Raw genomic sequence first — 16,837 nt, 5'->3', positions numbered from 1 at the left:
TTGTAAAAGAAACTAGATGCAATGATGGTTTTGGATGCCCAAACCGACCTCGTTTAGAAAATCATAGTCATAAAGACATATTGCTGCAAAAAAAAAAAAAACTAAAAGAGGAGTCCAAATGAGACCACCACTATTATTTTTGGTGCATTTTTGTCAAAATCACTTAGTTTTTGCGTTAGTGGTCCTATATTTTAAAAAAAAAATTTAACCGTCTTAGTCAAATCTGTTTATGTTCACTTTAACTAATTTTACGAAATATTTATCACTTTCCATCAATAACAAGTACGAGATATTTCTATCCATCACAATTAAGACAGATAAAATAAAATCATTTAAACTTGAAATCTTATAATTCTCAATCTACGTCACTGACCATTAGACAACATTCTTTGGATTAGTTGTCCTATATTGATTTTTAACTCATCTTTCACTGTAAAAAAATAGTTTATGTGGATGATTTTGCCACATAACATATGAGCAGACATTTATCTCAACAGGAAAAAACCTATAATTTTTACAACAGAGAAAAAAGTTTTACTACTAATTATAGCAAATAAATCATCTGTATTAATGTACTTTAGTCAGTTTTCTAATAATCATTTTACCATTAATTACAAGTATTTGTATAGTAACACGTTTATGTTTATTTGGTCAAAGAAAAAAAACTAAGTAGGCTTGTATCTCTCACTTTATAGTGGATTGTATATTAGATATATAAGTGTGAAAAGAAAATCTTAGAGAAATCATGATATAGATCATGACCTCTCAATTGCACAACAACAAAAATCAACAAGATGGGGTCCAAAGTGTTAATATGCTTTCCACTAAAATTTAACTTCAATTTTAAAAAATAAAATAAAAAAAAAATTAAACGACAATAAGCACTCACAAGATAACTGCAAGTAATCGTCCATAAAAATTGATATTAGCAACGAATAAGAAACAAGATATGTTATCTATTACAACATGTTAAAATAAGCTGATAATAAAATTTTGTATAATGTCAGTTTCATATATTCTATTTTATGTAACACTAATTTTTAAAAAGAATGATACATTTCATACTTAGAAATAAATGTTAACCTTTTCTTATAAGATACTGAATTTACAATAGCACAAATATTCGTAACTTGTTTTAGTCACACAACTTTGAAAAATCTTTATATCATCTTAAACTCCGTGCCTAATTAAACGACAAAAAATCATGATGGGCTTTCTCACACCTCTTTTTTTTTCCCTTATAAAAGGAGCACTAGTGTGTGCTCTAAACAATCTTACTCAAAAACTCAAACTTGTATAACCTCAACTCCCTAGCAACACAACATATAGCAATACACAAGAATGGGAAATTGCATAGTACTTTTGCAAAATGATAAGAAGAAGGTCATTGAATATAAAGCTCCAATGAAGGTTCATGAACATGAAGTGTCATCACCTCTTCTACAAGAGCCAAAAACAAAACATGTAAAAAAGAAGGTAAAGTTTGCTGATGAAGTAATAGTTATGGAAAGTAGTTGTTCATCATCAGAGGTTGTAAGAATTAAAGTTGTTATAACTAAGCAAGAGTTACAATCTCTTCTATCAAGTGAAGGAGAATTAAGAGTACTTCAAGATGGTAACATGGTTGTTCAATGTCCTCTTCAAAAAGAAAAAAGCTCTATTAGTGAAATTAATGATTGTATTATACATGAATTAGACTAGCTTATTAATTAGTTTTCCCATATTGTAAAATAACTATAGTAAGATACAAAAAACATGGGATGTACCAAGAAAAAAGGTTTTGTACTTTTTTTTTAGTTCTAACAAATGAAACTTTACAAATTTGGAATTATCAATCTTCTTCATCATATCAACTTTCTTCATAAGAGATTAAAATGTACGTATATTGCTAGGTTCTTGATGATTTATTTACTTGTATATATATATAAATCGGATCATATTAGAGCTAGTTTCCAAGTATTTGGAGCTAGAATCATTGGAGGAACCCTAGAAAAGCATGCCCATGGGCTAAAGAATGGGATTGAATATCCCTGTCTTACTGTCAGTGGCAAAGTTAGAATTTTCATTAAGAGAATTTAAAATATGAAGAAGTCAAAGAAATTCAACATTTATATATATAAAAGATGAATTAAACCTTGAGTATACAGTATAATTTTCCGCCCCAAAGGAATTGTAAACACAAAGCAAGAGTGAATGGAATAAGTTAATGAGAAAACAGAGAAAAACTGCAATTTTGTTTGCGTGACTGACCTCAGCACTAATAAAGAAACATTTATGTAAATGTTTGCTCATATATTAACTACAGACAAAACATTACAAACTTGTCAATTAACTTACAAACTTTTAAATCGTCGTCTAATATTTTTTCATAAAATTTTCAGTATATTCAAAAGAGATCTTTACATCCTAATCTAAAAAGTCTATAAATTACAAGAGAAATATTTACTAAATAACTGTCACAAAAAGGGTTAGCCAGTGAAAATTCCACTCTATAGTTAGGTAGCTAATTAATAATTATTATGCGTTCTCATGTTCTTTTTCAGTTAATTAACTAGATCAATTATCTTATTGTTAGGGTACCTAATATACTAAATTGATAAATATTGGTAGAAATTAATGGATTAACTGTTACTAGAGCAACTTTCTTACATCGTGATGGAGAGCTCACCACATCTAAAGGCCAAATTAATTTTATAAATTAAACCTTCTCTAGTGCATGTAATATTTACGCTTATAACAATTAAAAAAAAAGTGATTTCAGTGTCTACAAATAATAAATTGCATTTTTTAAAAGAAAAAAATGTATCTTGAAGTGAGAAGAGGTGATCATCACAACTCTTCTGTTTTGAAAAATGTTCAGAGATGGAAACTTCGCATGTGCTTGCTCATATTGTCAGTCTCAAACCAGCAATCTAAAAATAGTCAATATAAATAGTATTTGAATGAATAGGTCTACGTAAGTGTCAAATGAATATTGAGGATTCATAAGTCAATCATAACTTGATTGAGACTAATGCCTAGTTATTGTTGGACTTGAAATCATAGATTCATTTTTTGATCCATGCGACTCATACAAGAAACCTATATCTTACCCACCGAGTTTTTGTTCTGATTGAATTTCATGCATTGTCGTGATGTAGTATGCATCGTAGAAGCTAGAGGAATATGCAAGGTTGATAAGAAAGGGTGCACAAACATTAAACTGCAAGCACTCACATATTTTAGCCTATGTTGCTCGGATACTCCAAAAACGTTATCACACCATGTCAGATTCTTTAAAAATGCATAGCTTTTATCACACACACCTGGTAGTATATTTGAAAAGCCCGAGCAACATAAATCTCAGTAGAATCCCTGGAAAAAAACATACTAATCCACGCGGTTATGATTGAGACTAATGCCTAGTTATTGTTGGACTTGAAATCATAGATTCATTTTTTGATCCATGCGACTCATACAAGAAACCTATATCTTACCCACCGAGTTTTTGTTCTGATTGAATTTCATGCATTGTCGTGATGTAGTATGCATCGTAGAAGCTAGAGGAATATGCAAGGTTGATAAGAAAGGGTGCACAAACATTAAACTGCAAGCACTCACATATTTTAGCCTATGTTGCTCGGATACTCCAAAAACGTTATCACACCATGTCAGATTCTTTAAAAATGCATAGCTTTTATCACACACACCTGGTAGTATATTTGAAAAGCCCGAGCAACATAAATCTCAGTAGAATCCCTGGAAAAAAACATAATATCTTCCGGAAAATGAATAATATTACCCAAGATATGCTTAATGATACAGAACCCAATGGATGATCGCGAATTCGCTAAGAGTACAAAAGACAAAGTGTCTTATTATTTTCAGAGTAGGAGCAATATGGTGCATGTACATAACCTAGTATTAAAAGGTCAAGCAATCGCCTGAAATATATATATACAAGGTGTATAATACAATATGATATACATATACACGCTATATACGTCTAGAATGAATACTGGCGAAGTTTTGCTTCTCTAGTTCTATACATTAGTGAACAGATTTATCTCAATATACAGCACACTGTCTAGCTATTCCTGTTTCCTTTCAACTTCCAGGCTAATCTCATTCCGACGTGTGAAAGGAAGAGTAAATGGTGGATTATACTGCAAGAAAAGTATATATTATAACAAATATGCAGTTAGTGAGTTACTTTAGTTGCACTAGGTCAAAATATGTTCTCCAGGAGATATTGTAAGTGTAATTGAAATGGTTCTGCAAATATACCTGTGCAACTTCTACCAAGGCACCATCTTTTACCTGAAACTCTGCATCTCCCTTTAGTGCAGTTCGAAGTCTTGATTCTCGCGCTTTAACTTCTTCGTCATTTACAAAACCTTCATTGGAATCAAATGAGAGAGGGCTAGCTATGTTAGGATACAAAACTTGAAAAACAGAATAACTAAATGTTTTTTCTTTTGAACTCTGAATTGATCACCGCCATTCGTCACAGCAGGCTTATAGGACATTAAAGAAAGAAACGGATATACAACTATGTACAAGTTTCCATCATATCATGATAAGTGAATCGATCAATAAAGTACTAAGTAACTTTACCAAGATCTACTTCTATAAACCAATGAGACAGATCCCAGCTTTCTGACTACAGATGTTGAATTTCAAGAAAACTTAACATTCCATCTTGAACTTTGTATTGACATACTAAAATATGAAGTTACAAACCTGAAAAAGCAACAACAGCGAGAGTTTTCCGAGGTACCTCTTTGATAGTTACAGAGGAATCCTTCGGTAGTGGCAAGTCCGAACCATACTTGGAGGGCATGACGAAGGACATCCTCCACTTTTCCTGATCTTCCGCCTAATGAAATTCTTAATGATATTCCAGTAGGTGTAATTTTTTGAGAAAATACGAGAGCAGAAAATAAATATAACAACTATATACACAATGTTTATCTTTTTTTTCCTTTTTGGAGGGGATGGGGTGGGCTGTGGGCTGTGGGAGTGTTAATCACTAAAACATAGGATCAGACATAAATTAAAGTGATTTTTTTCTTTTCTAGAATGGAATAATGCTGGTTTTGAAGTTTCTCGGAGCAAGAAATTCTTATAGGATGTCTCCACATAGCATAACCAGAGAGACACACAACCTATCTCTAAGGGAGTGCCTATTTCCACAAAATATTGGTTTTTATGTTTCAAAATGTTGTTATCAGATATCCATTTATGAATGACTAGAAAAATGTGTTATTGTTTGTATAGAGGATTAGATGTGTATATTTATTCAGACATATAATTTTTATAATGTGGAAGATTGTTCTCTCTGACTGTTATTCCATTCTAAACTTGTTCTGGAACTAAGGTTGGACATCTACAATACACGAACTAGCCTATAGGCACATATCAGATGCGTGCGTGCAAGTATCTGACAGCGGTTCGTGCAGTTTTTTCTTTAATTATTAGTGTAATTTGAAAAATTGGAAAGAAGTACCCAACACTCAAGTCACACCCTCAGGACAGGTACGGCAAGGCAATGAAGGAACCATGCAACACTTATGTTGTTGGGACCCTTCAAAATTACTGTCAAGTGTGTATCGGATTCTCCAAAAGCTATACATTTTGGAGGATCCAACACAGGCGTGTCAGCATTTTTAGAGGGTCCGAGCAACATAGTGCAACATAATCAAAATGTAGAATCTAATAGTTTCCCATTCTCCTAGATATGGATTTGTAATAGTACCATCCAAGAATACTACAGGTTCAAACAATAAGAAGCCACAATGTTTATATTTCATATGTACCTGATCTGGCATATAGGCCTAGCACACAATTGAAAGATCCTCAAATCCCATCTAAAATACATTTCAGCTTTTATCAAATCCACATCAAGAACGTAAATGTGTTTTCCTTGTGAATTAGGTAACTAGATGATGTTGTTTTTCCCAATAGAATCAGTAAAAGTCAGCATTTCCATTTGGCAACATGAGGTCATTATTAGAGTAGTTCTTCATTTATCATTTCTCCAGTTATGTAGTGACTCAACTCCATTATTTTATCACTTTATTACTTTTATTAACACCGTGCATCAATATCCATGTTAGTAGTCCTTCTTACAGGGTATCTCCAATGTCCTGAGAAAAACACAATATGTCTACAAAGGTACTGCACAGAAAAGAGTCGAGCAAAGAGCATGTGTAATAGAGTAACCAAACCATCTGTCTTGAGTGAAGCAGTAAATAATATGCTGTAAAAGAACTAAAACGGAAAAACAATGATAAGTTTAAGAGTTGTACCCTTTTAGTTATCACTGGAGTAGTCATTTCCATTTTCTCCCCATCAGATTGAGTTCTACGAGTGATTACAGGTGTCGTCATTGCCATACTCTCCTTCTTCGTGTTCTAGAAGTCATCAAGAAACAGAACAGAGCCAAAGAAGGCCACCATTACAATGTGGTTCGAGGCGATCAAAGGTTGACTCTATAAGTACCTTCAACTACCTTACCAAACAAGAACTCGGCCAATGTGTTGAAGGATTGAGATGCACCATTTAAGTCAAACCCAGACTTCCCAGGCATTGTAGCCTCGGCAACAAAGTAAGGCTGTTTAAAGTCACAATACTACTTTAGATAAATGAACAAAATTATAATAAAAAGAAAGATGGTTAAAAGGATAATCAGGAATTATTTTTTATCAGCATGACAACATAAAGAGATGTCGGTGAGTAAAGTTCTAATAATACAGCGTGTCTATAGTATGGTAGATTAATGCTATTAAGAAGAAATATATGCACCATGATAACACAGTGACTGATGGTCTAGAATTCAGGTTAAACACAAAGGATTATTTGCCAAAATTTAATGTCAATGACTTTCAAACAACAGGATCCACGGCTTCAATACGAATGGAGAGAGCTTATGACATGCTTAAATCTAGGTGATCAAACAAAAGTTAGAACATAACATGCTTATTTCAAGAAACTGCCACCTCAGATTTCTAATCATGTCTTAACACTTGAGTCAGTGTCGCAAACATGTTTCTCAAAATTGAGAACTCCTGAGCTGTGATCACTAGACTGTTTCTGTCAGTTTCTTTCTGTTCCAGAAAAAATTTGGATACCAAATCTCTTTCAGGTTCCTATTGTTTCTTTTACTTTCTTATTGATAGATCATAGACATGCTGACTTTTACCTATAACTTTCATTCTCCAGTTGTGGCATATACAAAGTGATCAAACAACAATACTCTCCTCTTCCAAGTGGATTGTGCATTTCAGCTATTTGAAATCCATTAATGCTTTTTTTTATGACCATAAAAAGGTTAATAACATATATGAACAAGGTCCATTTCTTGAAGAAAAGACGTCGAAACAATTTTATACCAAAATCTGCAAAATGTCTCTCTTGTATCTATTGACATGACCTAGTAAAATCACCAACCAATGCTTTATTTTGTATTATACTATTAGTAACCTAGATCGCTTCGAGAGAACTCACTATAATCACCATATATCAAGAAATACTGACTAAAGGATTCTTTGTGTGAGAACAAGTAGCTGGTACAAGCAAATTTAATAAATAATGTATCTTGCCTAAGATATGTTTCCTCATCACAAGTTTTCCACCTCTATCTTCAACATATTTTTGATGAAAGTTCTAAACTTATTTTTTGTCTGTCAAATATTGCTCCTCTTTCATCTAGAACGAATCCCCGTGATAAAGTGCAGAAAAGGTGCATATAAATCTCGATGCTACTGGAAAAAAAAAAAGTATGAATAGAAATTAGTCACAGCACAGATACCTCGACTTCTCTTATCTCATACTGATCAGTAAGTTTTAACACCTTGAATTTCACTGTCTCCAGATCCGGCACTTCATGAAGATGACAGTGATATAAGTTACGTGGACTGATTTTAACCATCTAAAATATCATTGAATAAAACAATCATAAATAGATTGAAAAAGTATACCAGACATCAAAGCTTCCTCTAAATTCCGACTTTCGAATATCCTCTTCGGAAACACGTATTTCGCGGTTTCACTCGCCAATTCCGTCAGAACTGCCAACAATATAACAATCAATCAATCATTTAACATCGTTCTCATCCCAAAACTAGTTGAAGGACTAAAAAAACAGAATCAAATTGAGTGAAATACTAATAAAATACGATTAACTGAGGAAGAAGGAATTGCAGGGAAAAACTTACGTTTTTGAGAAAGAGAAGAGGTTTGGGAGGCGAGAGCGATGACAAGGGAGATTCGAGCTTCAAGAGCTGACATGCCGTTTCTCCGCTGCGCCGGGGCAGAGCTGCTTCTGTTTACTGCCATAGATTTGATCGGCGAAGGTCTTATTCTGCTTGTGGATGGAGGAGTAAAAATGGAAGAAGGTGAGAGCAGAAGCATTTTTAGTTTTTTATAAGTTGCAGTGTTTTAGGCTCTTATTTTCGCTCAGGGGAATAGATAATTCGGAATTTAGTCTTCGGCGTAATTTTATTTATATTTATAAAATTGCTGTCACGTGATTAGAAAGTCACGAGTTTGGCGAAAATAATCTTCTATCATTAGAATTTAGAAAGACATATGCCTGATAATTTGAATTTATCATTGTCTTTCTTTATGAATTTTTATAATATATGGATCAAAATAAATATGAAGAAAAAACCAATAAGATATTATAAAGATAATAAATAAAAGGTTGATACATTTCCACCTTAAACTGAATAGAAAAAGGCCCAAAATAGCACGATGAACCATTGTGAATGAGTGTAAGCACAAATTACCATTATGCTATTGTCCTACAAATTATCAACACATACATCACTTGCTATAACTCTTATCTTCCACAAAACATTCATTAACATAAGATTCTTATTCTACATCCAACCCCTAACTTGAGCCGTGTGATGAGTAACTATCCACCACGATTCGGAGAGCACTTATAGTCTGCACTGATGAACGGAAGCATCCCCTCCCCCTATCAAGCAAGAAGGAAGCAGTTCTTTCCCACAGCGGAGTCACTACCGCCACAGAGTGACATGCCAAAGGCACATAACAAGAAAGCCAACCCAAAATGATCGTAAATAAAGTCTCCAGCCAATGTAAGCTTTATCAGATCCAAATTTGTGTTCAATCCTAGTCTATATTAAGCATGAAAGCAACATCCTCAGTAGTCACATTTCCAGAGGTGCCTACAACCTCTAGATACAGAGGTATCCACTGTGAATCTGCCAAGAAAAACAGCAGTATCATTAAGTACGAAGGCAAACATAATGCGCGTTCCACATTAAACAATTCAACTAGGTATTAAGCAAAACATGAGATGGAAATAAAAGAAGTAACTACTCCAATTCACTTCACTTGGTAAAGAATTAGGAGAATCACAGTAAAATCACGAAGGTACCCTGAAATAACATATGCCATATGATATTCACAATTTAAACATCCCAAACATAACACATAAGAATATAATAATGCTTATATTCTACTGCATTACAAGTGCTTTCTGGGAGAACTTGATAAACAACAGATTGTTTGATTATGCTATTCGGATACACAATAGTCATGTAGGCTGTAGCAGTGGTACCCATTTTTGAAATACAAAACTAGTGGCTTAGACAACAGGCTGCATCGAAGAGACGAGCAATTTTATTATAGTTCATACACTTCATTAGCTACAATTGTCTTCTCATTTTGCAGTCCATCTGTTGAACCAACTTCCACCATCTTCCGGGAATCAGAGATAGATCCCACGAACTGCATAATTATTTATACGCTGCCACATTACTAGGAGAGAAATATCATAAAAGAGTTCACCAACAATTTGAACAAGCTTACTCGACTTAAAAAGTATAAAAGGATGGAGTAAAAACATTGCACAAAAAGCAGCTAAAATGTGTAAGTAGCTTAAAGATAGTAGAACGAATCTACAAACAATTGTCGATTCTGAATAGCAAACACGCAACTGTATTCAATAACAATGGTGTCTGACAGTCTGAGCAAGCTTGCACGCAGCTCGACTATTTTATTAGTGTATGCTAGCTCCTGCCAGCACAAGTATTGGGCAATCCCACACTTAATCCACCAAAAACCAAATGAGAGTGGAATAAAGTACTTAATTGTTCATAGTCATAAATGTTTCAGATGTAACATGAGTGAATTTCACAACAACAGTAATATCAGGATTCTTAAAAGGAAGAAAAAAACTAGGGCACAATAATATGCCTATCGCCGTCAGCTAAATTAGGGGAAACAGGAAATAAAACAGATGAAAGAAATTCCGAGCAACTTACGAACCTCAACGCCGGCGATTGATAAAACAAATACAGATTTGTCTACCGGAGCTCAGAGCCGACCGCCGGCAAAAAAACTTGGACCATTTCTCGATTTGTGCGTGTCATCCTTGCGCAGGGGCCATGCTAATCTTCTCTGTATCGTTCCAATTTTATCGGATGTCCCCGAAGGGACAAACTCCATTGCTGCACTACGGTTCTTAGGGTGCTGTAAGCTTTTCTCTGGGCTCGATGTGGGAGAAACGTAAAAGAACATAAAAGTTGAATAAATGTCGTTTTGGGTCCTTGAGTTTCGAAAATCAAACATTTCGTCCTATTTTAAGAATATTTATTTCAACATCAGCCCCTTAAGTATTTATTCACGTAGTGAAGCTCCTTCTGAATATGTCAAAATTTTCCCTCATTTTTTGTACTATATTATTTTGACACTTTTTAATGACTCAACATAAACAATTGAGTTATCATCGTAATATTTGATTCATGATTAACCAAGCGAAATACCTCTAAATTTGATGTAATTGGGAACTTTGGATGAATAAGATTTTGTCCTAAAATGGAAAAAAAGAAGTCTTAATAAAAGTGTTTTTCCCTTTCATAAATGGTACGTGACACAACCTAAATCCATTGGATCCCTAAGCAGGTACAAATCTTTAGACAAAACACATAAAAAAGTTGTTTGGTTTGAAGACAAGTTATACTAAAATTAGTTTTCTTGTTATTATTTCTCATTGACGGTTTGGATTATCGTATTAGAAATAACATGCATCGTATAATGATGAACATTCGTGCATGACCAAATTATACAAAAAGAATTATATCATTCAACGTGCGCTCACAATCTTCATTAAGTCTATGTACAAATCACCCTCCTCATACCCAACTTGTGGGATCACACTAGATTTGTTGTTGTTGTGACGTGCTCCCACGATCAAGAGTGGAAGGGACATGATTCTAGCTTGCATGTGGCTCGCCCTACACCGAACCCAATCTGTAAAATGACATCATACCACTGAAGTCTGAATACTAAAAAAAAAACCTCAATATGTGTCGTAGCAAAACGACCTCAGCAGCTCAGAGTGGAGCAGGACTCAGGAGTCATAGAAACATAACACATGAAGGAAATAATTTTAACTAATTAAATCTTGCAGTTCAAACACAATGTACAGATAAAGCATATTGGCTCATCACAATTCACAAAGTGTTGATATCAATTGAAATCGATCCTGATGATACTTGATTAATATACAAAAACAGGTGATACATTACATCAAGATACCGAGGATGACTGGCCTTCCTCTCGACAAGTTAGACAACGCTAACAATATAGCAGGATAGGAACTCACGAATCTGATCTCTCTCCCGACCAGTTAGACAATTATAGACCGGGATAAGAACTTATGAATCCGATCTTCCTCCCAACTGGATAGAGGCCAAACACAAGCAATAGAAAAATGAGTTTTCAACTCCATCTTAATTTCATAAGTTCATGGCATGTATTATTCTTACAACCCTAGGACCTCCATTTGAAGTCCCTTTTTTCACCTTTGCATAGGAAGGCTCCTCCTTCAGTGACCTCGCTGCAAGGAAATACTTCATTGTTAAACAAAGAGGGGAAATTGTTTATGTCACAAAGGTTACTGGATGAGAAAAAAGCTTACTTAACATCATCCACATTAGCTTAGAACATAGATACTTCCCAACAAGCTTGATTTAGAACAGCTTACTGATATGCAGTAATACACCTTTGACTAGCTATTCTTTTAAGGCAATGATTTGCGGGCTAGCTTACAAACACCTCGACTATTCCATCAAACTACCTACTACCTCCCACCAGCACAACACAAATACTAGATAATCCCACATATCCACCAAAAAACCACAAGTATCACACAATTCCCTTAACATTCCTCCAAGGAAGAGGAACACAATTTCTCACCGTATCCAGTTACCACCTATAAGACCCCAAAAAGGCTATTTTTTCCCTTGGTGTCACAGAATTTTACATTTATGTAGGAAAACCACTGCAACATGTCCGGTAGACGCCTTTCGTATCACCATTATCTGGTGTATTAGCAATGAAGGAAGAATTGGCACAAACAAAACTGATGATTTCTACATGTTCCCCAACTAAACAATTTGCCTGAATGATAGATCAAATATTTTGCCGAAATAAAGAATAACGAACAATTTTCTCCCTAACATTTTCATAGTTAATGTGCATAATTTTATCAAAGCTTTAAAGATTGCACCTTTAATGATCATTACAATTCTTTAACCCTGTTTCCTACGCGCCCTATTTAGATAAAATTTCACTCCAGCATTCATTATTACTTAGTTGTCTACATGTCCAGTTTAAAAACAATGAAATACAAGTATCAACAACAACGTACCTAGTGTATTGCCACAAGTGGAGATCCTCGAGTATATGCAAATCTTACCCCTATCTTCAACAATAAACAACCTTATACTGTAGAGGGACAAATAAATCTTCAACCATAATGGCTACCAGATATTCATCGAACACCATCGACATTGTAACACACTTGCTGAGTTTCCACCTATACTTTAAACTTTTGCAATACAGGATATGCAGCAAAAACTAAACAAATAGTGATCTTTACAACATTTCCTCAAAATCTGTTTATCTTCAAATTTGCTTAATTTGCCTATATTCTCATAAATGTTTCAGATGTATCATGAGTGAATTTCACAGCAATAGTAATATCAGGATTCTTAAAAGCAAAAAAAAAAAACTAGGGCACAATAATATGCTTATCGCCGTCAGCTAAATTAGGGGAGACAGGAAATAAAACAGTCGAAAGGAATTCCGAGTACTTACGAACTCTCGCCGGCGGCGACCGACAAAACAAATGCAGATTTTTGTACCGGAGCTCAACGCCGACGACCGGCAAAAAAATTTAGACCATTTCTCGATTCAGGGGCCATGCTAATCTTCTCTGTATCGTTCCAATTTTATCGGATGTCCCCGAAGGGACGAACTCCATTGCTACGCTACGGTTCTTAGGGTACTGTAAACTTCTCTCTGTATTCGCTGTGGGAGAACGTAAAAGAAGATATAAGTCGAGTAAATGTCGTTTAGGGTCCTTGAGTTTCGAAAACCAAACATTTAGTCCTATTTTAAGAATATTTATTTCAACATCAGCCCCTTAAGTATTTATTCACGTAATGAAGTTCCTTCTAAAGATATCAAAGTTTTCCTAATTTTTTTCTACTATATTATCATAGATTTAGATTGAAATAAATTGATTATTTTAATAGAAATTAAACCCTTCTCCTATTAATAAATCTTACACTGCATAAATTTAAAATAGTCCGTCCCAAATGAATATAAAAAATTCAAGGGGAAACTATTAATAAATTAGAAAGACATTTAATTGAAAAAATAGAGGAACTTATTGATCTCTACGTAAAATTGTATAGTGTATAATTCATTACATTATTTGTTTGAATTTATATTTTTCTGTACTTGTTAGGCAAGAACTTATATATTATTTGCTATGAAATAGAATGTGGAGATTAGCCATGAATAATTTAAAATTACTAAATTAGGTAGATTAATAATTATATTTTGCTTTAAAAAGCTTGTTTTGACTATGTAATATTTTTAACACAATTAAACATCAAATAATAAACAATCTTTGCATTACAATTTTCATTGAGGTTGAATAAACTTTTAATCAATTCAAGTGGTACCTACATGAGATGGTTTTAAAACGTCGTTGTAGAATAATTCAATTTCTATTTATTGATGGAGCTAAAAAAGAAATAGCGTGAGAAGTCAATTCTAGCACAAGAGGACTAATTCAGATTAATTTATTGTGTACTAATTATTATATTAATAGTAGCAACGTCAAATAACTAAATTGATGTGTATCGTCTTGAAGAATTGCCACACCACAAAAAATTCTTTAATTTCTTACAAGTTCTTAGATGAAACTTTAATAGGTCACCAAAATATGAATAAAAGTTGGAAAAATAGGAAAATGCTATAAAACACTTCTCAACATGTGAAACTAATGATTGATACATATTTGTACAAATAAAAGATACTCCCTCCGTCCCTATTTAGTTGTCCACTTTAGAAATGGCACACAGATTAAGGCAACAATGACTTAGCATAGCAAAGTTACAATTTTACCATTATAGTACAATTTACAATTCTAAAATAAATTAACTCAAGATAACTAATTAATGTTGGGAAGTTCATAAGTTTATTTACTTTATTTATGACAACTTTATTTAAATAAGGGTATAATAGGAAAAAATTGTTGTCCTTTCTTAATTTGTCAAAATGGACAACTAAATAGGGACAACTAAAAGAGGAAATATGGACAACTAAATAGGGACGGAGGGAGTATTCAATATCGTATGAACCGTAAAAGTAGTGAAAATTAGTACAAATGAACCGCGTGAGACGGACACGTGGAGAATAAATGATGGAGAATAGATGGAAATGCCCAAATATATGACGTTGCTATGCATGAACGATGTTTCACGCTCTTTTGATTTTTGTACGGCATGGGCATCCGCATGTTGTCGACTAGACCTCGGCCAATGTCGCCCGTCCAACGCATGCGGACTACGGACGATGCGGGCAGGCCACGTCCGACGTCAACTGACAGATGTGTGCAGACAACAAACAATGCTGGCAAGCCATGTTCGTCAGCTGACCGATGCGTGCAGACCAAGGACGATGCGGGCAGGCCACATCCGACGTCGGCTGACCGATGCGCAGGGGCCACAAACGATGTCGTTTGGCCTCAGAGATATAAATACCACGAGATATAAAGCGCTTTCGATCATAAATAATAATTTTTACTTTCCATTATTACCCCTAAGAAAAACATAACACGCTCTCTTCTTTTTCTCCTTTCCTCTTACCTCATGCGTATTATTAATATATTTTCTTTCACGTGTTAATTTCTTTTCTTGGCAGTTGAGATAATTGACTGAGCATAATATTTGACAGACCCATCTTATTTCAAAATAAGGACATAAATTAAAGTTTATTTTTTAGTATTGTTATACTATTATTGTGTATTAGAAAATGTAAAATAATTAAAGAGTCTTAGCGAATAAATGATAAATATGAAAGAAAAAAAAGGCAACAATTTTCATAAACTCTGAATATTTACTTATTTTAAATTATGAAAAATCATAATTATTTACACAATATGATTTTCAGGAAATACAGCTAGCGTTTGGTCCTAACTTTTCAAATATTCTAGGCAAATCATATTTCGGTGAAGTTTCACCAAGTGTTTGGCCCCAAATTTTCCAAACAATATTTTGACTATTTCAAAAAATATGATTTATACCCATAAATTCTAAAAATTATTTAAAATACTCATAAATTTATATTATCATTTTATAATAACTATGTTCCGTTAAAAATTGATAACAATCAACAATAACAAAATAACTATATAGGCAAGACAATACATTAATCGCATACTCAAACTTGTCACTAATTCAGTTATAATTATAACTAATTAAACACAAATTATTCTTTTTTCTCAATTTTATCACTCAAACTTTTCCGGAGGAGGTAGTAACAAATATTAGTTGGAATTCATAAATAATAGATATTTTTCTATAAAATATAAAGTTTGAGGTAATTTCTAAATTTTTTTTAATTCTCAAATATGAACTTGGCCGAAACACTAATTTTTTCTACAATTTGGGAACTTGGAATAGTTGGTAAAAAAGAAAAGAATAGTTGGTAAATATATTTACCAAGTTATATGACTAAATATCACTTCTTAATTTTTTATTAAGTTTTTTCCAAATATTCTTGAGGCCAAACGGGTCTGTATGTACTAGAGTACTAAATATTACTAGTATTAAATATGGTTGCTAAGAATGGACAAACATGGACTAAAATTATGACAAGACATTCATTAATTATCTTAGGATGTCGGGATTTATTTAATAACTCGAAATTTAAAACATTTTATACACACATTTCTTTTCGTTTAATTTTTTTTTAGAGCTATATTATATTTCAAAAATGATAACAACATTGATAAGTGTGGTTCGTATTATATTAGAGACCGATCTATTTCATTCGTCTATTTTTTCTTGTTTATTATATTAGAAATATATTTTTATTTTTAGTTTTATTTATCATTTTTAACATATCGAAAAGTATTACATAATTATTATTTCTTATAATGCAAAAAGTTGGAAGTGGGTGAATAAAAATAAATAAGAAAATGTGGAAATAAATAATGTAAATGGAATGACATTTTAGTAATTAAAAGGAACATGCAACGTTGAATTCAAATATTTCTTTTTTCCATTAAGCTTGACCACAACTTTTTTTATTTCTAGATAGAGATTTGTTTTTTTATTTTTTCTGAAAGACTTTGACTTGTGATATTCCATTGGGTCAATTTAATTTTGTATTTTCCATAATTAGAAGGTACGCAGTAGTCCCCCCACCCCCACCATCTCTCTCTTTCATCCTTTTATATTTTACATTTTCTAATATTAAAAAAAAATGGTGTAAGATCATTATCATAACTAATGAGAAA

The 16,837-nt window shown here is 33.2% G+C and overlaps 1 protein-coding gene and 2 long non-coding RNA genes across 3 annotated transcripts; all 3 read right to left on the bottom strand.

The window, feature by feature from the left end:
- Positions 1-3,901: 3,901 nt before the first annotated feature.
- Positions 3,902-8,555, bottom strand: LOC102602209 (heme-binding-like protein At3g10130, chloroplastic). Its single transcript, XM_006339067.2, has 8 exons — positions 8,199-8,555; positions 7,962-8,051; positions 7,793-7,863; positions 6,494-6,595; positions 6,291-6,395; positions 4,723-4,858; positions 4,267-4,376; positions 3,902-4,145 (listed from the first exon to the last, which is right to left on the bottom strand). Exons 1-8 carry the CDS (start codon positions 8,392-8,394, stop codon positions 4,071-4,073), a joined length of 885 nt encoding a protein of 294 aa, XP_006339129.1. The 5' UTR covers positions 8,395-8,555; the 3' UTR covers positions 3,902-4,070.
- A 108-nt stretch (positions 8,556-8,663) lies between these two features.
- On the bottom strand, positions 8,664-10,536 carry LOC102601646 (uncharacterized). Its single transcript, XR_366618.2, has 2 exons — positions 10,285-10,536; positions 8,664-9,215 (listed from the first exon to the last, which is right to left on the bottom strand). It is a non-coding gene; the product is annotated as an uncharacterized lncRNA (long non-coding RNA).
- Positions 10,537-11,395: 859 nt separating this feature from the next.
- LOC102601872 (uncharacterized) lies at positions 11,396-13,211 on the bottom strand. The gene is made up of 2 exons (XR_366619.2): positions 12,671-13,211; positions 11,396-11,857 (listed from the first exon to the last, which is right to left on the bottom strand). It is a non-coding gene; the product is annotated as an uncharacterized lncRNA (long non-coding RNA).
- Between the last annotated feature and the right edge of the window lie 3,626 nt (positions 13,212-16,837).

Source organism: Solanum tuberosum, unplaced genomic scaffold, assembly GCF_000226075.1.
Source record: "Solanum tuberosum cultivar DM 1-3 516 R44 unplaced genomic scaffold, SolTub_3.0 scf00008, whole genome shotgun sequence".
Lineage (NCBI taxonomy): Eukaryota > Viridiplantae > Streptophyta > Magnoliopsida > Solanales > Solanaceae > Solanum > Solanum tuberosum.
The sequence above is the reverse complement of the archived record's forward strand: the minus strand, read 5'-3'. Positions and strand labels throughout refer to the sequence as shown.

Bases quoted from the DNA above. Each gene is read 5' to 3' on its own strand.
- LOC102602209 (XM_006339067.2), bottom strand. From the start codon at position 8,394: ATGCTTCTGCTCTCACCTTCTTCCATTTTTACTCCTCCATCCACAAGC. The intron at 8,052-8,198 runs GTAAGTTTTTCC...TATTGTTGGCAG, and splicing joins CTCTTCTCTTTCTCAAAAAC to TTCTGACGGAATTGGCGAGT. The intron at 4,146-4,266 runs GTATATTTGCAG...CTTTTCTTGCAG, and splicing joins CCTTGGTAGAAGTTGCACAG to TATAATCCACCATTTACTCT.